General features: G+C 45.0%; 1 protein-coding gene across 1 annotated transcript; it reads left to right on the top strand.

The window, feature by feature from the left end:
- Positions 1 to 26,240, top strand: Edem1 (ER degradation enhancing alpha-mannosidase like protein 1). Its single transcript, XM_051155022.1, has 12 exons — positions 1 to 589; positions 8,016 to 8,088; positions 11,477 to 11,580; positions 12,964 to 13,135; positions 14,835 to 15,018; positions 16,741 to 16,915; positions 18,906 to 19,026; positions 19,503 to 19,673; positions 21,371 to 21,444; positions 22,937 to 23,033; positions 24,561 to 24,761; positions 25,687 to 26,240. Exons 1-12 carry the CDS (start codon positions 108 to 110, stop codon positions 25,774 to 25,776), a joined length of 1,944 nt encoding a protein of 647 aa, XP_051010979.1. The 5' UTR covers positions 1 to 107; the 3' UTR covers positions 25,777 to 26,240.
- The last annotated feature ends 1,505 nt before the right edge of the window (positions 26,241 to 27,745 follow it).

Below are 27,745 nucleotides of genomic sequence, written 5' to 3' on the forward strand. Positions count from 1 at the left end.
GTTCCTTAAAGGGGAAGTGAGCGGGCTCCGGGGCGGACGCACGGGGCGGCGGTCGGCTAGGGACGCGCCAGGCGCTTCAAAATAATGCCCGCGGCGGCCGCGCGACCATGCAATGGCGAGCGCTCGTCCTGGGGCTGGTGCTGCTACGCCTCGGCCTCCATGCGGTGCTCTGGTTGGTCTTCGGGCTGGGGCCCAGCATGGGCTTCTACCAGCGCTTTCCGCTCAGCTTCGGCTTCCAGCGCTTGAGGGACCCCGACGATTCGGGGCCAGTGGGTCCGCCCGGAGGCCCGGCCTGGCTGCAGCGGTCAAGGCGCGGGGCAGAGGGGCGGCTCGAGAACTCGCCGGGGCCGAGGCCGGGCGTGTGCGGCCCGTCGCACTGGGGCTATGCCCTGGGCGGCCGTGGCTGCGGCCCGGACGAGTACGAGCGGCGCTACAGCGGCGCCTTCCCGCCGCAGCTGCGTGCCCAGATGCGCGACCTGGCGCGGGGCATGTTCGTCTTTGGCTATGACAACTACATGGCGCACGCCTTTCCGCAAGACGAGCTCAACCCCATCTACTGCCGCGGCCGGGGACCGGACCGCGGAGACCCGTGAGTAGCCGGACGCCCAGCGCGCTGCCTTCCGCCCCTCCGGGTCCCCGAGGGGACGCCAGCGTCTTTAGGGTCCGCCGTAGTCCGGGGTTCCTCCTCCACGCAGCCCCGTGCGCTGACATCCTCTTGATTGTCCCGAACCCTCCAAACTTCAGGACAGCTGTCCCTGGCATTCTATGTTGCAGATGGGGAAACTGAGGGCCAGAGACCGGAAGAGTCAGTCACAATGGCAAGGAATTCCGCTTGTCCAGATGGACACATTATCTAAGTGCTAGTTATATGCTTCCTTTGGAAAACAGCTTCAGAACGAACCCTCCCCACTCCTGATCAGAACGCCACACCCAAAGCTTTTTAATATAAAGACCTAGGAGCGGGCTCCTAGAAAGGGGCCATCGAGTGGGTTGAGAGGTTAGCATTTCTCCTTTCCAGGGGCCTCTGCCTAGGCTCGGAAGAGTTTAGTTGGGAGGGATGGAGGTTGCCTGGCCCAGATTTGCGATCTGGAGTCTCAAAGGATGATTTCTTAGGAGCTGAATTGACTGACATTGCTTGGTACCATCGTAAACACCAGTGGGGTGATGGTGCTGTCAGAAGGTCAGCCAGTCCACCCTGCACACTAGCCACGTATGGGAAGGTGGAGTTCCATGGTTACTCTAGTGGACTTCAAAGTCCAAGAGAGCACAACACACAGCCAAGGCCCTCCTCCCCGAAGGGTGTGCGCTGCTGCGGACCCAGTCAGGCCAGTTCGTGACTGGTGTTAATCCTCCCCTCAGACGGGAGTCGAGTTGGGTTCCTTGTCTTGACACTCCACATGGGCACCCTTGGACACCTGGCGCGTGCATTTCCCTTCACCTGGTGGGAAGCAGTGGAGGATTCTTAGTTTCTAAAAGGAAAGCTGGGGGCTGATGAGATGGCCCAGCCAGTAAGGGCACTTGAGTTTGATTCCCCCCCAGGACCCACATGGAGGAAGGAGAAAGAGGACTGAGGAGAGTCCCCTGGAGTTGTTCTCTGACCTCTACACATACTCTGTGACACATATGTGCACCTTCCTCAATAAATTAAAAAAAAATTTTTTTTAAAAAGGAAAGCTAGCTAGTACTCTAAAAGCCCTGGGGAGCTTTAAAAGTGGGACGGCTGTGTGTACATTTGTATCTTAGTTTCCCCTGATGAGCTAATAGCGAGGGAGCATCCCATACAGAGGCATTGGGTCTTTTAGTAGTTGTAGCTGACTGACTGCTGAGCTATTTGTTTTGCTTACCGACATCAGCCTTTGTATATATTTAAAAAAAAAAAAAAAATCCCCCTCCCTTTCTTTTCTGCTTTCTTTCCGCAGTGCTGGGGATTGACCACATGGCAGTCCTTCACAGCTGAGCTAAATTTCAGCTCTTCTTTCTTTCATATAAATGTATTTTCTCCCAGCTTCTTTGGGGGGAAACTCTAGCATTTTGTGAAGTAACACTAGTCATTTTGGGATTAAAGGAAGTGGAAGAGTTGTCTCACTCCTAAGCGACACAGGGAGTCTATATCTCTGGTTGTGTTTTCTTAATTTCAGCTTTCTGCCTTCTCCCCTCCTCTTCCCTCCCCTTTCTTTCCATTATCTTGTGAGAATAAATTTCATTAAATCTGGGAGGGGAAACTTGAGAAATCCCACCCGTTATTTTCAGTTTCTGTCAGTTCCTGCCCATATGGCATCAACACATTTTTAATTTATTTATTCGTTTCACATAGTTACAACTTAAGTGTGTGCCTAATTTGGATTTTCTTTTATTATTTTACAAAGACAATATTTTTTATTTGTGTACCAAAGACTAACAGTTGGCATCAAGACACAAAAAGGTTTGAAAATCTATAGATGGCCACTGTTGGGTGCAGCCTCCTTTTACAAGGCTTTCGCGCATGCTCCCAATCGAACCTTAAGCATGGCATGAGTCATGGTTCCCTTCCAGCAACCATCACTCTCTCTCCTTTCTTCTCTTTCTCTAGACTAGGAACTGCTGTGCTGCTCTCTCTCTGTCTCTGCCTTTCTGTCTTTCTCTCTTCCTTTCTTTCTCCCTTTCTTTCTTGGTCTGTCAGTCTTTCTGTCTCTTTATTCCTTTTTTTTTCAAGATTTATTTATTTATTATTATGTATACAGTGTTCTACCTGCATATACACCTATAGACCAGAAGAGAGCATCAGATCACATTACAGATGCCTATGAACCACCATGTGGTTGCTGGGAATTGAACTCAGGACCTCTGGAAGAGCAGATGGCGCTCTTAACCACTGAGCCATCTCTCCAGCCTGTCTGTCTTTCTTTTTTTTCTTCTTCCTTTCGTCTGTTGGTATTTCTGTCTTCCTTTCATGCTCAGGTTTCTACCATAATTTATGTGTTACAGTAAAAGCCCTGGCTCCAGCTGTCCTAATAAGCTGGGCTTGGCCACTCATCCCAAAGTGCCAATTAAAGAGACAATTACTGGCGCAAAGTAGAGTAAAGAGATTAATTAACCTCCTGGGAAGAGGAACAAATAAAGGGGTCCCACTGTCCTAAATTGGGCTTCAGGGTCTTGCCTTGAGTTTTAGGTTCAAGTAGAGGAAGGATTGGTGCAGTGTGTGAGAGAGATGTAGCTAAGCAGTCTGGATCAAGTTGTGGTCTTGGCTCATGTCCTGCAAGGCGGGCCTGCGCAGAGTTAATCTCTGTTCCTAGGTGTCCCCACCAACTGAGGGGCCAGACTAGTTCTTGTAAGATGATGTGCGTAGGGTACTGCCTCATAGATAATTGTTTTCATCATCTGGAGTCTAAGGTCACTATAGGTTTAAGACCAGGTGTACTGTCTCCCAGGAGCGAGAGAGGACAGACAGGCTCTCCTGGACGGGTTAACATGCCCATGTGTCCAGAAAAGCAGGATGAGCCAAAGGGAAAGAAACAGATGCAAAAAAGGAAGACAGATGTCAGTCTCTCTCCCTGTATTTAGTTACTTTGTGGCCTCACGTGAGAAGCAGAGCTTTTAAGCAGAAGCAGCATCTCAGGGCCCTTTAGTTACACGCAGGCCTGGTGCATGCTGGGCAGGTAGTCCACCACGGACCAAATCTATTTGAGAGTCTTCTGAAGTTGAACAGGCTCTTTCAACTTGTCCTGAAGCTCCTGCAGGCTTTGAATTTGTGATCTTGCCTCAGACTCCTGAGTAGCTGGAGTTACCAGGCTTGGCTTTAATGATTTTTTTTTTTTTTAATTGAACCATAAGCATTTTCTGGAGCATTTAGGGGTGGAGGTTGGGGCTCTTTAGCACAGTGAAGTGATGGTGGTTGTTTGGAACTATTGGTCCCAGTGGCATCTTTCTGGGCATTGGCCTTTTTAGAGGTCTATGGTAAGGGCTGTGGTTTGCTTTGGTTGTGCAGTGGCAGTTTGTATGAGTTGAAGTCCACATCTCTGAGTGGGACGATGGCATTAGCAACATTGGAGATGGTGGCATTTGACTCAGGGTTGGCAAGCCTTTGTGCTTTTGATATAGTTTTGAGCACTGGAATTTTGTGGCCATGAGTAGACCCTCATACTGGCTAATTCAGAGACTAGAAAGCTTAATTTTTATGCATTTGTTTATTTTTGATTTTTGTACCCACTCTGTGCAGTTTAGCTTCTCTCATGCTTTGGTACTTTGAGGAGTGTTGTAAGCCTGCACCTTTGTCACTCCGGTTCTGAACAAGCAGCATATGTTTACGTTTCCCAAATAAAGTGTAATAAAAAGGCTTAAATATTCTTTGAACCCAAGGCTTACACATTCCAGCTAATAGATCTGCTTCTAAGCTACATTCCTCGCCCTTTTCAAAACTAGACTTGGAGGGCTGGAGAGATGGCTCGGTAAAAAGTGCTCACTGCTCTCACAGAGGCTGCAGTGTGCTCTCACCACTCGAAGCCACCTGTGACTTGAGCTCCAGGTGGTCTTCTGGTGTCCCAGTGGATTCATGCACACACATGGCCCACATGCATATACAAAGTAACATTTTATTTGGAAGTCTGGGGATGTATTTCAGTGGTAGAGTGCTTGCCTAGTGTGTAGGAGGCCCTTTATTTGACATTAGCACTCCAAAAAAAAAAAAAAAAAAAAGAAAGTAATAACAATAACAAGAACAGAAATGTTTTGACACAGAGTTTTATCAGGCTGTCCTCAAGTTTAGGATTCTCCTGCCTCAGCCTGTAATTATTACAGAATTATCACCATGCCCAGAAACGATGTTTCAGATTTAAGAAATTCAAATATATTCATCATTAGCTAATATTTTTTTAAAAAATGAACTTGCCATTAGAATATTACCTAAAATAGTATGAAGTCAAAATGTGGGTCTACCCCCTCACCTCCCCCGACTCGTGGGAGCAAGGTTTCATGTAACATGCACTGGCCTTCAACTGAATGGGCCGTAGTGATGACCTCTGCTTCTGATCAGCCTGCCTTCTACCTACCAAGTCATGTGATCACAGGCGCAGCCACCATGCCAGGCTGTGTCATTTCTTGTTAGTCACATGCTCTTGATGCTTATCTTGATAGACGTGGGTCCTATGATGAGTTAACATGAAGTAAACAGATCTTGAGCTCTATAAAAAGAGCCAGGCTCTGTCTAGCCCACAGCTGCTGCTGGGTTTTATAATGAAAAATCAAACCTTTGAGTAAATTTAGATATTTCTGTAATCCTATGGATAGCAACTATATATTTGGGCTTTGGGCCCGTGACCATGCTTTATCCCACCATTTCCTCCAAGCCATATTCTTAAAACAAAAAGAAAACTCCAGATGAGGAGACCAAATATTGCTTCCTCACCTGCTTTGTTCCTAGGCCCCTCTAACTTAAGATGGCCACCTCCGGGGCTCGGGAGTGGGCTCAGGGTTAGAGGGCTGCTAAGTAAGAAGACTTGGAAGAGTTAGAATCCCTTAGCAAGCTTGTAAAAAGCTGGGTGTGATACCCCAAACCTTGGGGTGGAGACCAGAGAGTTGTTGGGGTTTGCTGGCTGCTTGGTGAGTTCCAGGTTCTGTAAAAAAGCATGAGTGTGTGTGCCTTCACACACACACACACACACACACACACACACACACACACGGGGGTTGGGGGGAGGAAGAGAGAGAGGGAGAGAGAGAGAACCTCTCTTAGAATTCCTTTAGTCAGGCTCAAGTCAAGCCTTCTTTGAGCTGTGGAAGGTGATTCTTCTTGGTTTGCTCTTTTCCGGTTGGATTCCATTGAGCCACCATTCCGCATTTTAACTTTGTTTGAGAATTGAGTACCATGTATATTTACCTTCCTGGCCCCTTTTCTTCTCTCTGGATTACTAAATACTTGAGTGCAGAGGGAGTGTTTGTTGTGTTATCTTTCTGCCCACACAGAACAGATAAAATTTCCAAACAGTTGTTGCAGGTTGAATATATACAGCACTTTTTTCCACACTGAACATGTCTGCTTGATTTTAGTACCTATGTAATCAAAGATTTTCTAGAGGCTAGTCATCATCTCTGTCTTCTTCCTCTTCTTTCTCTTCCTCTTTGTTCTCCTCCACTTTAAGTGGATTTTCTGACTAGAGTTGGAACTATCACAGTTATTACAAATAAATTAGAAAAACAACAATTCTGGTAACAGTTACCAATTGCTCCTGACTGCTTGGTCAGTGTTATTGAGGATTTATTGTTGCTTTGGGGGTGGGAGCTGTGCTGAGCTTTACACCCAGCATCTTAACGTGCAAGGCAAGCAGCCCACCAGTGTACCCAGCTGTGTACTTAAATATTGAACACTATGCCCCTTCTATGTGTGGACTAGGAGAAAAAGCACAGTAAGCCTGGAAAGGAGCACGCTGGTCAAGATTGCTAGTGCTTCCATGGGCAGCTAGGGAGAGCGGCCCTTGCCACAGATGAGGGTGTAACTCCAGAAAGGGCCGTAGTGCAGAGTAATAATACGGGGTTCTTGTTCAGTCCTTCCAGGTGGGGTGCTAGGTCATATGGGAAATATTTTCTAGTGAGGTACGTGTTTGGAACTCACTCTGTTTCTGAGCAGCATAGTTCTGTAGTTAAATATTTAAACTCAGCCAAGTGCTCTTGAGGACGCACTTGAATGTGAGGATGTCTGCTTTGACCCTCCTTCTGTGTGCTTAGCGCTATCTCTGAGCGGCCTGTTTGAATCTATAGCTCTCACCTTGAGAGCAACTTTGCCTTCATATGAACTTTTTTTTTAGAGAATCAAAGAAAAGGAACAAGTGCAGTTTTCCTCTGATGCTGTGGGTTGCCGTGGTTCCTACATAACCCTCTCTGGGAACTTGTTTTCTGCTGTGCATTCTATGTCCTCTGTTCAGTGCTCAACGCACATGAAGTAGAGCCACTGGAAAGTCCAGATAAGATCAGATGTGGAAATGGTTTATGTCTGCTTCTTCATGTAAGTTCCAGCCATGCTGAGTGAAGCATGAAAGGCATTCCATTTTTATACTTTGTGTGTGTGTGTGCACGTGCGTGCATGTGTGCATTGTGTGTATGTGTGTAGTGTGTATATGTGCATAATGTGTGTATAGTGTTTGTTGTATGTGTGTGTGTGGTGTGTGTTGTGATGCATATGTACAGATGAGTGTAACTTGTGGGAGTCAATCTTCTTCCACCATGTGAGTCCTGGGGAGGTTCTGATGGTGTCAACTGCCTTTTCCCGCTGAGTCCTCTTAGCCTGGATAGGCCTTTTAGAGAGACAGCAGGCCAAGAACTGTGGGATAAGGACCTTTAGGAGGATGCAAGGGTGGTGGCATGCAGAGAAGGTGGAGGATGCCAGATGTGAGTGACCGTGTGCCTGGAGGTGAAAGTAGGGCTCTCTTTACTTTTTGGTCTGTAGCCAATGAGCTCTCTGCTAGTTATTTCTTCTTTTACTATCATTTTGTTTCCCTTTTAAGCCTCTGTAATTATTTTCTGGCTTTGTGGTAATAGGACAAAGGAGTCAGGGAAGTCTTATGATCTGAATTTCTTTCAGCTACACCAGGCCATGTTCACTGTCCAGCCTTTCCAGATGTATTAGTTTTCACTGCGTGTCATAGTTTGAGCAATGAAGAAATATAGGTCATATGACAGGATCCCTCCTAGTGATTGTGAAATTAAGAGTTTCGAAGGCAGACAAGGTTAGAGATCTGGAATGGTTGACAGTCTGTCTCAGAGTCTGAGTGGCTTGCCTGTCTCTGTATTTCCCCTTGTGCCCCTGCTCACTACCACTCTGTAAATAAGTCTGTGGTGCTGTAGGTTGCCCCTCATCCTGTGAACATAGGGACGCTGCTGCTCTACACAGAGACGGAAGGCCTCTACCTTGCTGTCTGCCCTCAGCCACTTTCTGGGTCCTGTGCTTTGTAGCAGTTTTAATTTCCAATGGGTGTTTAGTTTTATGGTCTTTTCTCTTTCACTTTAAACAAAGTATCTTTGCTGAACTTTAATTCTTTCTTTTTCAGCTCAAATCTGAACATCAATGATGTCCTGGGGAATTACTCCCTGACTCTAGTTGATGCCTTGGACACACTTGCAGTAAGTATTCAGCCTTTTCTTCTTTAATTAAGATAATTAAGATACATTGTTTGGGGGTTTATTGTATTTTCTCATTTACCCTAGGAATGGGGATTCCAGGAAATGCCACACTCAGAAGGCTTTGATGAGTGTTATTTATTTCAATGAGCTTTATGAAAAGGCAAGAAAGCATGGCTTTCCTTTAAAGGTAGATAAGAAATGCACGGCTAGTCTTTAGAAGACCTATTTATTTATTTATTTATTTATTTATTTATTTTCTTTTACCATCCTATGTCCTAACAGTCTGGAGAATTCTGTTACTATTTAGTTACTGTAGTCTGTTACATCACAGGCTGTATTAGTTACTTTTCTGTTGCTGTGATAAAACACTTGGGCCAAAAGGAAGTTTAGGGAGAGTTTATTTTGATTTATGATTCCAGAGGGTAGTCTGAAGCGGCGGGAAAGGTGTGGCATGGCAGCTGGACCAGGAAGCTGGGTGTTCACATTTTCATCCACAGGCTGCACGTCCTCAAACAGCACCAACAGCTGGGGACCAAGTATTCCAGTACGTCAGCCCACAGCAGAAGTTTCTCATTCAAGCCACAACGTGGATCCTCTAGGCGCCACGTCTCTGCCAGAAAGCAGGCCACAGCTTCCTGCAGCTCTTTTTCTCAGGGACAGAGATCATAAAAAAGAAAAACAAAAACAACAACAACAACAACAACAACAACAAAAACAGTGCCTCTCAGACCCCTCTCTCCCAGCTGCAAGATAAGCGTACAGTCCGACTGAATGCCTGTGTCCAGGTCCAATGGGACACAGACCAGATTAAGCTAAATAACCCTAAGAACCTCTAAGAGTCAGAACCTTGTTTGCTTTTTGGAGCTGCATGGTCTGTCTCTCCGTTTAGGACCCCAGCCTACTACATGCGCACCTATCTCTCCTAGTTGCTCTGACTGTAATGTCATGGCTTTAGCTGGGAGGCTCTTTTCCTGAAGGGGTCATTCTGAAGGGGAATTTTTCTGTTAGCTTCTTTTTACAAATCCACCATTCTTCTTTTTAACTTTCAACACAGTACTTCAGGAGTAAAAACTAGAAGATCTCAGAGTACCCCAAAATGCGTGTAGGTATTGGCTTCCCAGGAGTGTGTGTGCCGTGTGCCTGCCCATGTCTGAGGCCCTCTCAGCCCCCCTGATACTTACTGTGTCTTGGCTTTGGCTGCTGTTCACTCCTGGTGTGGTCTGTCAAACTGCATACTGCGTTTACCCTCTTGTCCCTTGACATCCTCTGTTGACCCTGGGAAGCTGGGGACCTTCAAACAAAAACACAAGGCACGTGCTGAAGTTGATACACCTCCCTGGACATCCTGTCAGGCTGTGTCTGTCCTTCCTTACCTACCACCATAGAGCACTCTTCACAAGGGACGGTTCCAGTGTTTTACAATTTCTTTAGTTATTTTAAAAACTCTTACCTGTTTTCCCCGTCCAAGACATCTTTATATTAGAAAGCTGTCGAATCATATACCAAGTCCTTGTACTTAATAATTTATGTGAATCCTTTAAACAGTTAGGAGTTGGAATTGGGTGAGGTAGCTGAGTGTACCCCATGATTTTGTTTTGGAGGTAGTAGATTTATGAGAGGGCGTAGAAAGAGCTGGCGGGGTAACGTTGCCTTCATTTTATAGATCGCAGAAACAGGACTGGGCCCTGGTTCTAATAGGGCGGCTGGGTTTCTTCTAGGCTCTAGTTGCAGAGCACTTTCAGTCTCCCAGTAGTTCCTCCACCTGGGCACTTCTCACAATGTGCCCAGACAAGTGAGTGCAGCGCAATTAGTGCTAAAGCGGTGAAGATGCTGGAGCCTGAGCCAGCCCGCTGTCGTCAGAGCGTCAGAAGGAGTGTGTACAGTTTAGGAAAGTCCATCCTCCTCCTCCTCCTCCACATCATGTCTCTCTCCGTTTGCTTACTAAATACAGAGATGTTATTATTACACTTGACAGGAAGTGGTACATAGTAGGACTGTGGGTTGTTGTTTACGTGATTCTAGTCCTGATTTGTCCAACATGTATTCTAAGGGTATTGTTCCCAAACAAACTGGAGAAGTTCCAGCTGTTGGAGATCCACTTCACACAACAGCATTTTATTATTTAATTTTGAAAATTTGTGTGTTGAGGTTTAAAATGTAATTTTAAAAACTTAAGAACCTTAATTTAGTGCGCGCGCACACGTTACAGCATGTGAGTGGAGGGCATAGGTCAACTTGTAGGAGTTGGTTCTCTCCTACTATTTGTATTCCAGGGATCAAATTCAAGTTGTCAAGCCTGGTAGTAAGTACCCTCATCTACTGAACCATCTTACTGGCCCTACTTATTTAATTTTTGAGACCCTGAAAGTTCAGGAAGGCCTTAAACTTGCAGTAATCTTCTTGCCTCAGCTGCCAGGTGATGTGATTACAGGCATGCTGTGTGTGTGTGTGTGTGTGTGTGTGTGTGTGTGTGTGTGTGTGTGTGTGTGTGTGTATGTATGTATATAAAATGATGGACTTGGAGATTAATCCCAGGACTTTGCACAGTAAGATGAATGTTTTGGTTTTTGAGTCAGAGACTCCAAGTGGTCACCATCTTCATGCCTCAGCCTCCAGATTGCTGGAATTAGAGGTGTGAGTTGCCATTCAGCATTTTCAAGATTCTGAGAAGCCCCTCCTATTCCAGCCAGCTTTTCTCAGGCCTGTGTGATTCTGTGCCCTGGTCACTTTGTGCTCACTGTCTCTCTAATGTGACACCTTACAGGGTGTACCTCTGTGTGCCTGCATTTCATCGCCTTCCCCTGCTTGATCTGAGAGCACACCAACCCTGCAGGTGCACCAGGCGTTGCTCTTTGAGAACATCTGTGAAGAAACAGACCCATTTCTGTGGCTTTTCATTCAGGGTATCTGGTCTGGAATGTGTTAGCGTGTTGGCTCATTTGCCAGGTGTTCTTGAGTTGAGGTTTTTCTTTTCTTTTGTTAGCATTTTCAGCAGATGTTGGCAGATGTGCCGCAAGAACTCTCAGGGGAAAAGAGTCCCCTGACTATTGCATGTAACCTGAACAAGATTGCATGGCAACTTTTTAGAAACTGTGCTGCCTTGCAAATAAAGGTCAGCTCAGAGCTTCAGGGAGACAGGAGTAGGGACCCAGACATTCCAGCAATTGATTCTGTTTGTTTGCACAGTTGGGCCACTCGGAGACTGCTTCCTTAAGTGAGTGGCAGGAGACAGGCTTGCTATCTGTCCTGGAGTATAATATGAGAAATAACTGTTTCCATTTCCTGTGCAGCAGAGCCACAGGCGGTGCAGACACGTAGATGCAGCAGCTAGGTGCCGCTTCAGAGTCCATGTCAAGCTGCTGTAATGTTTGTGTTCCTCTGTTTAAAGATAATGGGAAATTCATCCGAGTTCCAGAAAGCAGTCAAGTTAGTGATCAACACTGTTTCATTTGACAAAGATTCCACCGTCCAAGTCTTTGAGGCTACGATAAGGTAAAGTAGTACATGAAATGGACTGATGATTGTGTGTGTGTGTGTGTGTGTGAGAGAGAGAGAGAGAGAGAGAGAGAGAGTTAATTCTCTTTCGAGTCCACGTGGGCGGTATGGACTCCTGTGTACTGTTTGTGCTCATTCTAGTTTTGCATTCATGTAAACTTGTCCTGTTGATGCTTGAATGTCATCCGCACATCTGCACGTGTGTTAGTGGGTGCATAAGGAGAGATGTTCCTCAAATGCATTTCATTGATTCTGTTCATGTCCTTGTTCACCACCTCTGGAATCCTCATTCAGTTTTTTGTTTTTGTTTTGTTTTGTTTTTTTGAGACAGGGTTTCTCTGTGTAGCCTTGACTATCCTGGACTCACTTTGTAGACCAGGCTAGTCTCAAACTCAGTGATCCACCTGCCTCTGCCTCCCAAGTGCTGGGATTGAAGGCGTGTGCCACCACTCCCGGCCTCTCATTCATGTTTTTAAATGGAGTTTTGCAACTCTCCAGACACATACACACACACACACACACACACACACACACACACACACACACAAACAAACAAAAAAACCTTTTTTGATGTCTTTTCTTCTTGTATGATTTTCACTTATTGCCCACTCTTGCCAAATATGGTAAACTCATGGTGTATATCCAGGGCTGTGCCTGAATTTCTTTAGTGTGAAAAGTTAAGTCTTTTTGTTTGAATATTTTAAAAATTGTATTGGTACACAATAGTCCACATCCAGATTTGAACCTTGAAAGGGAAGTTATGAAATTATTTATTCTAAAACTAGAAAAAAAAAATCATTTGCTTGAAAAATGTTGCAGTCCTTTTTAGACAATTGGGATGGAACATTTATCTAAGTACAAGGACATAAATCTCTAAGAGGGTAGCCTTCTATTTCTCAGTATCTCTCATTTTATCATTTCCCTCCCCTTGTTGTCTCACTAGACACTGGGGTAATTCATCAATCACCCGGCAGTCAGAGCACAGTTACATAGTTCCGTTGTACCTTGTTCTATTTCTCATATGGCTGATGTTTCTTTGCCACGTGAGAAGAATCAACAGGGATTTGGTGATGCTAATAGGAAGTATGTCCTCTGAGGACAAGCAGTGGATGCTTTCCTGGCTGGCACAGGTACTCTTCTTCGTGCTCTGAGATTAGGGAATGGATGCTTTAGCTGTCTGAGGCATCCTCCTTTCCTGTCAGCAATGCAGTGAGCTAAGAGTCAGCCATTGAGAGCCAGAGGGGACTGCAGGAGGCCACTGGGCCATGTTCTGCTCCTGACAGCGTGGAGCCTGAGAAGTAGAGACATCTTCTGTCTGTAAGTTGGAGTCCATGTACTTATGAGAATATGCTTTTGTTATTATTTCCTTTCTGCTGTTAGGGTTCTGGGAAGCCTCCTTTCTGCTCACAGAATAATAACCGACTCCAAGCAGCCCTTTGGTGACATGACAATTGAGGATTATGATAATGAATTGTTGTACATGGCCCATGACCTGGCCATGCGGCTCTTGCCAGCTTTTGAAAACACCAAGACAGGGATCCCCTACCCTCGGGTAAGTGGCTGGTTTGTTCCGTGTCTCTGCTCTTTTTTGAGCAGTGGTCTTGTGCTGTGTAGCTCACACAGGCCTTGAATTTGTGATTTTTCTTGCCTCAGACTTGCAGGTGTTCGTGCTGGAGGTGTGAGTTACCACACCTGGATGCCTTGTCCCCCTTTTGTTTCACAGTTCACTGTTTTCCTGAATTAAAACTCTTACAAAAGGGGTGGGGCCTGGCTATAAGAAGAGTGATGCTCTTGGAGAGGTTTTGGTCCTAAACATAATGTCAATTTTTATTTTTAAATATGCATCAGAGTACTGCTTGCATGTCTGTACGAGCATGCCACATCCTCTGGAACTGGAGTTACAGACAGTTGTGAGCTACCATGTAGGTGCTGGGAATTGAACTTAGGTCCTCTGGAAGAACAGCCAGTGCTCTTAACCACTGAGCCATCTCCCTAGCCCCATAATGTCAATTTGAAAGCTTCTTATAGCATTTATTGAGCACCTTCTGTGTGCTAGACTTGCAATAGATAATACAGCAGTTAGCCTTTCACCTTGTAGAACTGTGTTCACTGTTCCATGTGTAGGTTACATTTCCTGTTACCAGATAGTGTGGAGAATGCTTCTTCATTTCTTACTCGCATATATTTCCCAACAATCTCACAGGTATTGCCAGAGCCTGCTAAGTGTTCATATGAGTTCTTCACACGCTTGCAAGTGAAGCCTGCGGGACCAGCCAATTAGATGCTGATTTAGATACAAGATCTGGAGTGAGATTGTATATTTGTGGCATCTGATTTAGCAAGCCAAATAACTCCTCTGGGGATTGTGTCAGCCCTTGCGGTAGCCAGGGGAGAAAAGCCAGACCATAGAACCTCCATGATGAAATTGGTTGTCATACTGAGCCTGAGCCTCTGCGTCTTTCTCAGTTGTTTGTGTTTGCTGAGAAGGAGTGAGTCTTTAGAAACTCACTTGAAGTTTAGAAGCCATTTATAGCTTGTATTTGTCTCTAACCCCTTATTAGGTGCTTCTCTGTTGCTGTGATGAAACACCATGACCAAAAGCAACTTAACAGAAGAGTCTGTTTTAACTTATGGCTCTGTAGGGAATCCACAGTGCTAGGGAAGGCAAGGAGCAGGCAGCTGGAGCAGGAAGCTGACTGACTGACTGTGTTTCACACAGGGAACAGAGAGAGAGTGAACAGGAAGGAGGGTGAGGCTACAAACCCTCAAAGCCCACTCAACTCCCAGTAACGCACTTCCTCCAACAAGGCTGTCTTAAAGGTTCTCAGTCCCAGGCAATAGCCTCACTGACTGTATGACATGGACATTTCTATTCAAAACACCACAAACCCTCAGCCTGGTGCTTCCGTAGTCTTAATGGACACTTGGCAGAAAGAGATGGTTTAATGAATAATGTCATAAGAAGATGGTAAATCTCTCGGTTCCTACTGTAGGTGGTTGATACGTGACAAGTGCTGAGCCTGGGCCCTTAGCTCAGTGTCATTTCCATGGTGCGGCTTTTCAGCACCATGAATTCTTAAGTTTTGCTGCATTTTTTTTTTCTTTAATCGAGATCTTGCTATGAGCTGAGACTGGCCTTGAACTTGCTCTGTAGGCAGGCTGACCCTTGTGCCTTGGCCTTCTGAGTGCTGGGGTACAGTGGCTCAACACCACGTGGCCTTCCACACCACCTTCAATTCTTCCCCTCCCAGGTGAATCTGAAGACGGGTGTTCCTCCTGACAGCAATAATGAAACCTGCACGGCGGGCGCTGGCTCTCTCCTGGTGGAATTTGGGATTCTGAGCCGGCTGCTGGGGGATCCTACTTTTGAGTGGGTTGCTAGACGAGCTGTGAAAGCCCTCTGGAACCTTCGGAGCAATGACACAGGATTATTAGGTGGGGTTCACCTTCTGCCGTCTCTTGGTCTGTATAACCTTTGGTCCCCTTTTCTTCCTCCTCATGACATTCCACCTTACTTCATCTTCCCTGTACCACTCCATCGGGAAATTGATAAACAGCAGCCATCTATGCATAATAGGTCCAGTTTCCTCACATGACCTTTGTGTAGTGCAACGTTAGGGTTTGATGGATGATAGTAGTGGTTTAGCTGGTAAGAGCCCCATGGGTTTGGATCCCTTGGTATATTCCATTGGAAATTATTGTTAATAGAAATGCCATAAAAAGAACTGTCTCAGAGGCAAACTTTATTGTTTCAATATAAGGTTCTAAAAATACAGGAATTTAACAATTCCGGTGGAAAGCCTTCCTTCTTAAATAAAAGAGAAAAAAAAATCTATTAAAAGCCTAGGTGAACCATATATTACATTTCCCCCCCTTGAGAATATTTAGTCAAGATATTTAAAATTTATTATAGAAAGTTTTAAGCATTGGTAGTAGACTTAATAACAAATACTGTCCTCTATGGCTTCATCATGACATTCGTCTTTAGTAACTACCCATATTTTGCTAACTCAGTGTTGTTTTAAAATGGCTTTTTAACATCATAAAATTGTCTTATTGGGACATATTTTCTTTTTGGCATCTGGAAATAACTTGTTTGTTTTGGGACCATATTGGGTCATTTATAAAAGGTTTTTAAAAGTAATTTCTATCTTCTGAAATTTATCTACAAACTCTATACATTGAACAGCAGTAGTAGAAATAAAGTCACCCAGGCTGCATGTGGTGACACACACCTGTAAATATAGCACTCTGGAGGCTGAGGCGGGAGTTATGGTGAGTCTGAGGCCAGCCTGGCCTGCATAGTGAGCTTGTTTCAAAATGGTTGACCACTTAGCTTCTTGTAGGCCCTCTTAGTCTTCCCTGTGTGACTTTTGTGACTTTATCATGATAACACACTACTAATAAAAACAAAGTCTTATGCTGTATGCATTTGGCAGATCATTCTAATGCTTCCAAGTTGTTGCCTTGCTTTCATAGTTACGAACTTTAAAAGCTAAACATTTCCCCCTCTTTTTGATAAAGGTCTTGCTGTGTAGCATCTACTGCCTTCCCCTTTCTGTGCAGCCCCAAATGGCCTTAAATTCCTCATCCTTTACACTGTGCACTATCATGTCTGGCTCTTTTCTTTTCTTTTTTCTTTTTTAATTTTAAATTATAATTTATTCTGATCATACTTGGCTCTTATTGTGGTGTTAGAACTCAGGGCCTTGCATATGTTAGGCAGCTACTCCACCACTGAACTGAATCCCTACCTCTGACCTTTTGTTTTTATAAGCATTTTCAGGACAAATTCCAAGGAATGAGAATACAGGGTAAAAAGTTATGAATATTTTTTGGGGTTTTGAAATGTATTACCATCCTGGAAAAGAAAAATGTTGAGTCTGTTTATTTTCATTACATGTTTATCCCCATTTTTTCATCTGTTGCTGAGTTACTACATGCATGCACACATGCACACACACACCTGAGTGCTATAGAATAATCTCTGTTTTCCAAGTTACTGCCAGGACTAATAAAAACATTTAGGCTTAACTATCCATTCCTCCTATCTGCCAGGGATAAAGGTGCTGAGGAGCAGTGGGGTGCAAGTAGGAGGGCCTTCCCCCGATCCTGCCATCTTGAGACCTGAGATGCCTTGTTTGTTTGTTTCCACAGGCAATGTTGTGAACATCCAGACAGGCCATTGGGTTGGAAAGCAGAGCGGCTTGGGTGCTGGGCTGGATTCCTTCTATGAATACCTCTTGAAATCTTACATTCTTTTTGGAGAAAAAGAAGACCTAGAGATGTTCAATGCAGCTTATCAGAGCATCCAGAGCTACCTGCGAAGAGGGTGTGTGTCCTTGACATTGCTTGTTTGCTGTACCATTCAGAAATGTTCCTGCTCTGCTTTCTGTTACTGTTGTTATTGTTATAATTATTAATGTATTTTATTGGTTTTGGAGAGGCTTATGTGCCATGGTACATGTGTGGAGGTCGGAGGGACAGCTTGCAGAGATTGGTTCTCTCATACCATGGTAGTCCAGGAATGGAATCTGAGTGTCTAGGCTCGATGACAAGCATCTTCACTTCTCAGTTCTGGCCAGCTGTCTTCTTATGGTGTCCCTGGGTAGCCCTGCTTGGCCTCATTTGGACTCAGATTTGCAGTAGTCCTCTCACTTCTGCTTCTGAGTGCTGGCATCGCAGCCGTGTTCGACCACACTCGGCCAAGGTCTTGCTCTTTAGCCAGGCTGGCCTGCAGCAGCCTCCCATGTGCTGGGGTACAGGCGTGAGCTGCCATGCCAATTCCATTTCTCTTAGTATAAACTTCCAGGGTCTCTGTGTTCTTACTTACTATCTCTCTTAATCGGTTGTTAGCCATTTTGGGGTTTGCCATTGTGTACTGTAGTCCCCCAAACCTTAAAATACCTCACAGTTCCTAAGGGACAGAGATCTGGGAACTGGGGAGTCATTGGGTTCTGTCCAGGATCTCTTAACCTCTGGAACATTCATTCCTCCAGCCCCAGAAGTGTCCTTTATATGTACGAGTCAGCGGATAGTTACCACCAGCCCCCGCCCCTGCTCACAGTCTGTTTAAGACAGTGTTTACCTTTTTTCCAGTACTGTCACAGTGACTTTAGAGACTGTCTATAGACAAGCTGTGCAAAGCTGTAGAGCCCGCCCCACCAAGCTCTCCCTTCCCCGGGGCGTTTCTCTGTACATGTACGTGGAGAATGCCTAGTGCAAGTAATAGCTTCCGAGCTTCCAGTTTCATAAGCTTTTGACTCATTTCTCCATCAGCTGCTGTAGGGACCATTTTTTGTGAGAGCTTTTGGAGGCTGGAGAGATGGCTTAAAGGCTAAGGGCACATGCCAGCTTTTGCAGAGGACCCATGTTTTTTTTTCCAAAACCCATATGACCTGTATGTGCTGGAGCATAATCCATAACTCCAGGTCCAGGGTGTCCGATGCCTTGTTCTGGCCTCGCTGGCACCCACATGTACATGCTTGAATCACCATGTAGACCCTCAACACACACACACACACCAAAAGCAAAAGCCCAAACTTAACCTCTCGCCCAAAACGAAACAAAAACATAAGGTTTTTTGGCTAGAGTTGTCACTTTTGCTTTGCTTCTCTCTTTTCCTCAGTGTCGGGTTCTGGAGAGTAATTGTTGCTCCAGCTCCTTCAGTGATTTTGTCAGACAACCCTCGAACTGCAAATGTAGATTGCGTTGTGATTGTGAATATCATTGTTATGCAGAGACTATGCTGATTTCCTGGGTCATTGCAGTTTTACTACTTTTTGCTGAAGTGTGCTCTTTGCTTTCTGAGACTTGCTATCCTCCTGCCTCGTTCCTGAGTGTGGTGATTGCAGGCATTCACTGCCATTCCCCGTTCATTTTAGCTTTACAAAATACTGAAGTAAATTGAGTAGAAAGCTCTCAGTCCTGCCTTGATGCATCCCTACAGGCCTAGTTTTTACAAGGTTGTATTTTTTCTGTACCAGAGAAGAGACTCTGAGCAGAATAAAACATGCTTCCCACTTGGTCAAAGCCAGCACAGACCTGTTCTGTTACATGTCGGTGCTCTGGAACCCAAATGCCAGAGTGCTTTCTGTAAACTTAAAGAAGTTGGTATTCCACAAAGTCTACGTTTAGAACTAGGTGTCTTATAGACACCTGCAGGCTGTCTTACTGCCAAAGACTTAAGGAAGGAGTTGGGAAAAAATTAGTATTGCTTTTGCTTCAGTGAAACACAGAGAGATAAACTGTGAGAGGAGCAGAGCTGGGGCTCTGTGGAAGACCTTCCTTTCCATCTTTGCTTGTGCTGTTTGGCTCCACAGCCGGGAAGCCTGCAACGAAGGAGAAGGAGACCCGCCACTCTATGTCAACGTGAATATGTTCAGTGGGCAGCTCATGAACACTTGGATTGACTCTCTGCAGGCTTTCTTCCCTGGACTGCAGGTATTTTTCTGAGAAGGGCTGGGGAGATGGCTCAGTGGGTGAGAGTGCTTGCCTTATGAACCTGTGGACCTGAGTTTGGATCTTTAGCACTCACCTGCAATCCCAGGGCTGGGTGAGGGTGGGCAGGGCACAGAAATGAGAAGTTCACTGGGGGTTTACTGTTGCTCGCCTAGCTCCAGGGAACAAGGTGGAGAGTGATAGAGGAGACATCCTGCTTTTGCCTCCAAGTGTAAGCATGAGTACATATCTCACACACACACACACACACACACACACACACACACACACACACACACACAGTTGTTAAGAATAAGCAATTATTGGGAAAGCCCCTTCCCCTCTTTTATCATCAGCACTCTGTGGCTCCTTTGGATTTGGGAGGTTACTAGCACGTCTTGATCCCTCGGTGAAACCAGTCCCTGGACTTGGAAAATTTGTCTGTAGTTTTATGTAATTTGCCAGGATTTTCTCTGTAGGTTCTGATAGGGGATGTGGAAGATGCCATCTGTCTACATGCCTTCTACTACGCCATATGGAAGCGGTATGGGGCCCTCCCTGAGCGCTATAACTGGCAACTACAGGCCCCTGATGTTCTCTTCTACCCTCTGAGGCCGGAGCTGGTGGAGTCCACTTATCTGCTCTACCAGGTAATGGGTTCGCTCACGGTAGTTTGCTGTTGCACAGTGACCTTTTTTGTTTCTGCCTTATTTCTATCTTGCTACAGGTCACTTCTTGATTTTGTAGGATGGAGAAAGTATCTGCAACTTAATATGCTTTTAACATCACATTTAGTAAAAAAAAAAAAATCCTGTTTTTATTATGGGCTTATGTTTCTTATCTTTAAATACTCAAGGGATGATTGTGTTCTCTAGGTTTGTCTGACAGCCCCCACCCCAGTTCTCTGGTTTGCAAAAACACATTGATACAAAAATACTTTTTCATCCATCTACCCTTCCTTCCTTCCTTCCCCTCCCTTCCCCCTCCCTCCCTCCTTCTCTCTCTTTTTCTCACTCTGTTTCCCTTTTTCTTTTTCTTTCTTTCTTTTTTTGGTAGAAAGGCGCATTTGTTTGTATTTTTTTTTAAGTGGGCTTTTATTTTTGTAGAATCACTCAGTAACAGAGGAAATGTTACTATGAAATGTCTCCTTGATAGCTGAAGCCTGATACAAAAACGTTTCACATGCTCTACATAGTTTCACACAGTCGCAAACCTATCAACGTAAGCAAAGCTGGCTCTAGGGAGCTTATCAGGTATGAGATAGGTGCCTGTAGTTCACCAGGACCCTCATTCCTACAGAGTCTGATAGTAGGATTCATTCTGTGCTTTGGATTTCTTAAAAAATATATACTGAACTAGAAGGTACTGCGTGTGTGTGTGTGTGTGTGTGTGTGTGTGTGTGTGTGTGTGTGTATGTGTGTGTGTGTAGTAGGGGAATGTAATGAAACTGATATTAATATTCATCTCAAAAGACCTCACAAGGTTTAGAGGGAAGAGGTGATCTTAGACGTGGTTTCTCTGAGCCTGGAGTAAAGTGAAGCTGTGTGCGCTCTGAAGATGTCGTCCCTGCTGTTGTGTGGCTTGTTGTCAGCTCAGCCCTGTTGCCTGTGGGCTTAATACCTCTTTGTTATTTTCACTTCATCCTTGTCCACTGTGCTCTTAGCATCCAGAGGAATCTTCCACTTTGTCCTCTGAGGCCATCCCAGGCTCTCAAACTAGAGGCAGCCAACATGCTGCTTGGCTCCTGGTGTTGCCATAGGTTGGCAGTAGGCATGCATTAGAGTTAAGGAGTCAAAGTCTCATCTTTGAGAGAATTCCCTCCCCTGAAAAAACAGCATGTGATAGAGGAGTGAGTATCTGAGGCCAGATTTTCTGTGATTAGAGGAAAGTGCTCAGGCCTCTTTTAGAAAGGACTATCATCCCCTTGCTGCCCCTCACAGTGCAGTAACTGCAATGACTCAGAGTCCTGTTCCTTGTGTTTGCACCTTAAGTTTCCAGGGAGTTTTGAGGCAAGATAGGAAGTGGACTTGTTCTCTGATATATACTGTACCCGTTGTTTCATTTTGTCTATGGTGGGCATCAGTAGAGCCAAAGTAGTGCTCTGCCCTGGCGCAGATTTCCTAACAGGTAAGCACATCACAGTGAGGTGTACAGATTTCCTAACAGGTAAGCACATCACAGTGAGGTGTACTGAACACCTTCATCAGATGAAGTGAATCTGGCTCTGCTCCTTCCTTTAGCTGGGGGACCACCCAACTCCTCAGGGAGCTCCTCCTGTCACACGATGTGTGTTAATGATGTCTCTTCCAGGCCCTTCCTGCATAATGTTCTCTTGTGTTCTGTCTAGGCAACCAAGAATCCCTTCTACCTCCATGTAGGAATGGACATCCTGCAGAGCCTGGAAAAATACACAAAAGTCAAGTCAGTCTTCTGAGCCCCTTACTGTTTCTGAGCCCCTTACTGTTCGGGTGCTTGTGCTTGCCTGAGAGTCATTCTGGAGAAATGTTACTTTAAAAATTTTAAATTAAAAAATTAAAATTAACTATCTATATTTATATGAAAATGTTTTATTTATGAAATTTATGTGTATGAATGTTTTAACTGCCTGTGTATCTGTGCCTGGTACCCTTGGAGGCCAGAAAGGGCATTGGCTCCTCTGTGACTGGGTCACAGATGCCTATGGGCTATGGGTGCTGGAAATTAAACCTGGCTCCTCTAGAAGAGCAGCTAGTGCTCTTAACACCTACAACATTAATTTATCCCCCAAGCGTGTTTGTTTTTGTAATAATCTAATTATGTCTGTGAGTATGTGTGTGAGGACTTGCAGTTGGTTGTGAGCTGCCCACTGTGGGTACTGGGAACCAAAACATGGTCCACAGTAAGAGCACTGCATGCTCTTACTGCTGAGCCAGCTCTAGTCCCTTAGTGATGTTTAAAAATTGTGTTAATTTATTATGTGTGTGCATGCATGTTAGAATGTGGGAGGAGGGGTGCCACATGGATGCCACCATAGTGCATGAGTGGAGGTCAGAGAATAACCTACAGCAATCTTTTCCATTTCTACCCTGTTTGAGTCCTGGGGATTAGACTCAGGTTTAGTGACAAGGGAATCATCTCTCCTACCAGAAAATAGTATTATATGTATTTCAAATGTGTAGTGCACATGATTAATGTTAGCTTTCTAGAGAAATGGTTTACCTTTTGATAAAGCAGAATTTCTCCATTATAGTGGAAATTGCATTTTTATGCCCACCCCTTGTGTAAGATTTGAGCAAATGGTGTTCTTTTTGAGATATTTGCTTTTATGCCAGCAATTCATTAAAGCCCTTAAGCAGCATAGAAGATGTTAGGAGTGGAAGACTCTTGTGATCTACACCTATAGGTCGCCACAGTGAACACTGAAGTACCCATGTTGAGAATCTTTCCAATATAGTTGTTACATTTAAGCATATGGTGTGTGTATATGTAAGCGCACACACATATAAAAACACGTACTTTGATTTTGTAGCCTGCCTTTTTTGTATATTGTGCAGAAGTATATAATAGAAAATACTGTTTCATGTTACGCCAGTAATAATGCATAATTTAAATCAGCCCTTCTAAGTTTATTGCCAGTCACTTTCATGATGCCCCATTTGGCTTTTGTTAAATACTCCCCATTGTCCTTCATCCCAAGCGTGGAGCTAACCTGACAAGAAGCAATCTAAGCATGCTTTCAAGTAAGTTTACAAACTAGTCATGCTACATTTAAGAAGGAAGGGAGGAAGGAAGGACTAGCCCTTGGACCTAGCACAGTTACATTTTATGATGTGTTGGAGAGGTAGGTTGATTCTCATGGTAAAGAATATTCTGACAGGCAATGAGTACAAGAAGAGGAGCCTGAAGCAGGGCTAACTGGACCTTTATTTTGTAGATGCGGGTATGCCACACTGCATCATGTCATTGACAAGTCGAAAGAGGACCGGATGGAGAGCTTCTTTCTTAGTGAGACTTGCAAATACTTGTATCTGGTACGTGTGTTGCAGGATTAGCCAGAGGTATTTTGTGCTGCGGAGAGCAAATGTTTGTGTTGTCTTTTTCTCCAACATATATTTACTGGTTGCCACTTTCTGATGGACATTGTACATTTCCAGAGTTACAAGCTTCCTTAAGATTGAAGGATAGTGCTGTCTGCCTTCATTTGTCATGCTACAGAACCGAGCTCACGGTTAAGAGCTGTGGAAGTGCTGGTGTCCAGTGATAGAGAACCAGCTCTGTGGTGGTGCTCTGCAGCTTTCTGAGAGGAGGAAGCAGGGTTCTCTTTCACTTCCCCTGGGATATTGGACATTGAGCTCAGAGCCTGGGCAAGCCAGGCAGGTATTTTCCCACTGAGCTACACTCCCAATCTGGGAGTGGTATTTGTAGCTCTTGACATGGTGGTGCTGGCTCAGACAGAGAGCGAGCTGTCTCCCGGTCCCCGTGCATATGTTTAGGCATGCCTTTGTGTATGGGGGGAGGGGAGACTTTCTGGGCCTGGCAGAGACCCTGGGATTACATGGTTACTCTTCGTTCTACCTTTTGGGAACTGCAGCTTACGCTGAGAGGTCAGCTAACTTGCCTGAGGCCTTGGGGTACCCACATGGCTGGACTAAGGCCTGAGCCATGTCCATTGCTCTTTCAGCTTCTGCCTTCTGTCACAGACATGTGTAGCATCGGTATGCTCATTGTGTGTGGCCTCTCTTCTATCATACACATCTGCACACAAACAACACTTGGAAGGCACAGAGGGTTGGGAGATTCAGAGACGGCAGCAGTAATGTTAGGTTGTGTCCCATAGTTCGCTGGGAATAGCTAGGTCGGAATGACCCTAGGGTCCCTGTTAAGAATTCCTTTACATTGTACACGAGGATTTGAAGAAAATGGGCCTGAGAGTTTAATTTTGACAATGCCTGCACTGATCCCGTGTGATGCCAAGTTTTGGATAAAGTGATGGTCGAAATCTATGTTCTTCCCCTCCGGTGTGTCTCCTTATGGTCTGGGAATATATGAGGTGGAAGGTAGGTAGTTCTAGCGTTAGCTGTGGGGACTTTAGGGGCGTCCTTATAGACGGCTGTGCTTGGGTCCTGGACCTGGGGTTTCTGGTTCTCTGGTTTGGGATAGGGTGCGAGGGTTGGCACATGAGGCATCCAAGTTTAAACAAAAATAAATCCTGCATTGCCACCCTGGGCTGATATTCAGTGCCTTTATATGCAGTTTTGCTCTGCAGCAGCTTAGCACTTTTGCTGTTAGTGCTGTTACCACTTGTAGTTTCTTGTTAAAGCTGGTTCTGGGGATTGAGTCCAGGGGCTGCATGCTCTGTCTGTAAGGGCTTATCAGAGCTGCATCCCAGCACTAGAACCTCCCTCTCCCTTGCTTCCTTCCTTTCTTTTCTGCCATGGCTGGCCTCATATTCATAGGGATCTATCTACCTCTGACTCCCTAGTGCTGGGATTAATCTTCTGTGCCACTGTGCCCAGCCAACCCTGGTTTTCTCATTGCCTCTTATTCTCTGTCTCTAGCTGTTTGACGAAGAGAATCCAGTACACAAATCTGGAACCAGATACATGTTTACAACAGAGGGCCACATCATATCTGTGGACAAACGTCTTCGGGAATTGCCTTGGAAAGAATTATTGGAAGATGGGGAGCAGGACCAAGAGGAAAAGTTTGTGCACAGGCCTAAGTCCCAGGAGCTCAGAGTCATTAACTCCAGTTCTAACGTGAGTTGCTTTTTCCTCTGCAGGTGGAAAAAGAATATATTAACTCCTTTAGCACTCAAAGTTCTACATGAAATAAATGACATACTCAGATTGTGTAATTTGGCAAGAGTTCATAAAGGGACCATTTATGTAGGTGCCACTAGGATGTAGAGGATTTGTCTGCAGGGGCAGGTAGAGAATAGTACAGTATCCTGGAAAAGTAGTCCTGTGAGAAGAGAGGCGGCTGGCAGGTCCCATTGCTTAGATCTGGGACCAGTGACTTTCAGGGAGGAAGCCACAGTATCAACACTTCATCCTTCCCCATCTCTTCATCTGATGTGGGGTGATGTAATTGTTTTATTTTGGTGTAAGATTTTGTATACTAATGTAGTACATGCTGGCAGTGGACTCTGGGTAATGGAGGCTGGCCTCGAACCTCTGCTTCTACTACCACTAACTCCCTAAATTTACAGATGTATGTCCACATGCCTCACTCTCTTCTGTGACCTCTTACTGGTGGTCCTCCTTGGCTGCTTCCACCAGTGGAAGAGGAGTATAGGTGCACAGGGGAGACTTCCAGCAAGGCTGCCTGCCACGCACAAGCAGGACAGGACAACGGTCTCTTTGTAAATCACCTTGTTGATTTGTATTTTGAGACATGATCTCATGTGGCCTTCACTGTCTTCAAACTCACTGTGTATTTGAGTCAGGTCATTGATTCATGACATTGGCAGTGCCTGGAACCGGTTTTGGTACAGCTGGAGGCTGGAAGTTGTGCTGGCCCCCTCAGTGGACAAGGCCAGGGTTGCTCTGCTGACTACCCTCTCCTACACAGGCCTGTTCCCATAACAAAGAGGCGTCTGCTTCACATGTCACTGGCCATGGCTTCACATTTCCTGGGTTTCTAATTCACATCTCACCTGTCCTCATACTTTTGTCTTTGCAGTGCAATCGTGTTCCTGATGAGAGGAGATACTCTCTGCCCTTGAAAAGCATCTACATGCGCCAGATTGACCAAATGGTTGGCCTGATTTGACCTGCTCACCTCATTGTGGCCAGACCTTAAACCAAACCCAAGCGTACCAAAATCTCCGTGGAAGGGGTGGAGTCTGTCCATCTATGACGCTGTAGAAGTTTCTTTCCAGCTCTTACTCACCTCTGGTTGATTCTTGCACTTAGTGTTTTCCTTCTGTTTAATAAAATACCCTATTTTTTTCCGAAGGATATTAGAAATTGGAAGCTACGTGGAGAGCTTCTTGTGATATGCTGATGTTCTTAAGCACAATGGATGTTACCTCTTTGGATTGTTCTTCCTAACTTCATGCAGAGAACCCCGGTCTCCTCGCTTTCCTCCACTTAACTGTGCTGAAGTATTGCTACCTCTTTGCTAGAGGATCAGGAATGTAATTCCTGGGCAAAGGTCCTGAGGTTCACTTGGCATCACTACTTACTGCAGTGAAAGTGTCATCCTTTCTCTCTCTTATGGAACCATTGGGCTGTCTCCAGAACAGCCAGCCATGATTTTGGATCACATGGGGAAAATTCACCTGGTTTATTTACATCTTAAATTTATTCAGTGTTACTTATTTTAGTGAAATGGTCTAGCCAGAAGTCTGACTGGCAGCCTCTGAAGTGAAGCCTCCCAGATCCTTTTGTACTGTGTTTAGGATTTATTTTGAGCATCAACTTACCTGAAGAAGTCCCATGGTTCCAGAACCGGGCGCCTTCTAGAGAGAGGAAACTCTGGGGCTTCCATCTCATACGTTTCATAACTCAGGATGCTCAGTGCTGACCATCTTTGGGTTAGACTTCTGTTTTTGTTGGCTTATGTATAGTGCCAATTAGCTAATCAGGGACGAAGAAATGATCAGATGACTTTCTGACATCCTTGAGCCATTTCTCTGTGTGATATGGGCTTTAGATTAGTGCCTTATGGGTTTTTGTTTGGGCCATCGGCTGTCACACCCACTGCTTCGGACAGCTTGTTTTGTATTGCCATCTGATGGGGTCAATAAGGAGCAGGGCGGGTGGAAGGAAGATCCCTGGAAGTCAGCTTGTCAATCTTTGCCTTTCAGCCTGTGATTTTAGCCAGGCTTAAAGGAGGAAATTATGAGAAAGTGTTTTTTGTTGTTTCTTTGCTGAAATACAAAGCTCTCTGGATTTGCACAGACTGTTTCTAAGAAGCATACCTGAGCTTGAACCCTGCCTTGGCTTCCTTGCATTGTGACAGGGTGAAGGGCATCCTAGGCAAAGGGTGGGAAGTCCTTGAGAAAGTCGGTTCAACCTCACATATCTTATGTCTTCCCTCTGCACTGTTAATGTACACTCAAAAATATTTCATTCTAGTCTCCTTGAGCTAGGAAAAAAGACTCATCTGAATCATTGGATTTTTAGTCAAAAGGGAGAAATTATATTCTTTCTTTAAAATGTACTGTTTTGAAAATAGATACATCATTCAGTTGCTTGACATTTTTAGAGAGGGCTTTCAGTAGTCAGTGTCACCTTTTAAACACTATGCAATTGGTTTTATTTATTTGTTATGAATAGTGAATGTTTCTGTTTTCTTTTGATTTCACAAGCATTGTTCTGTGCATCCATAGTGTCTCATCTACTGTATAGAAAGCATTCTCTGAGAAGATTATCAGTTTTAAATATGTTTGTTAAGTCAGTAAAAGTGTTAAACATGCGTGCACGGGTGTGTGTGTGCACGCACCCCTTTTTACCTTTGTTCCAGGATCATTCACATGACTGTGAATGACCCACTGAAGACCTGTCATGGAAAAGCACACTTTCTTGATGCTTCTCTTTTTTTCTGCATCTCTGTCTGGTTTCTGTGGCAACAGTGGTTTATGTCAGCACCCAACAATCCTCTCATCTGGGCTCTTCATCTGTCGCTCTCAAGAGCTTGCTCAAGCAAGCATGGGCTCTTCTCCCTGTGCTCTTGGGATAATGATCTATGTCTGGAAGCACCGTGGTGCCTTGTGCTGCCAGTGGGTCTCAGGGTA

This window comes from Acomys russatus, chromosome 13 (assembly GCF_903995435.1).
Source record: "Acomys russatus chromosome 13, mAcoRus1.1, whole genome shotgun sequence".
Lineage (NCBI taxonomy): Eukaryota > Metazoa > Chordata > Mammalia > Rodentia > Muridae > Acomys > Acomys russatus.

Bases quoted from the DNA above. Each gene is read 5' to 3' on its own strand.
- Edem1 (XM_051155022.1), top strand. From the start codon at position 108: ATGCAATGGCGAGCGCTCGTCCTGGGGCTGGTGCTGCTACGCCTCGGC. The intron at 13,136-14,834 runs GTAAGTGGCTGG...TTCCCCTCCCAG, and splicing joins CAGGGATCCCCTACCCTCGG to GTGAATCTGAAGACGGGTGT. The intron at 16,916-18,905 runs GTGTGTGTCCTT...TTGGCTCCACAG, and splicing joins CAGAGCTACCTGCGAAGAGG to CCGGGAAGCCTGCAACGAAG.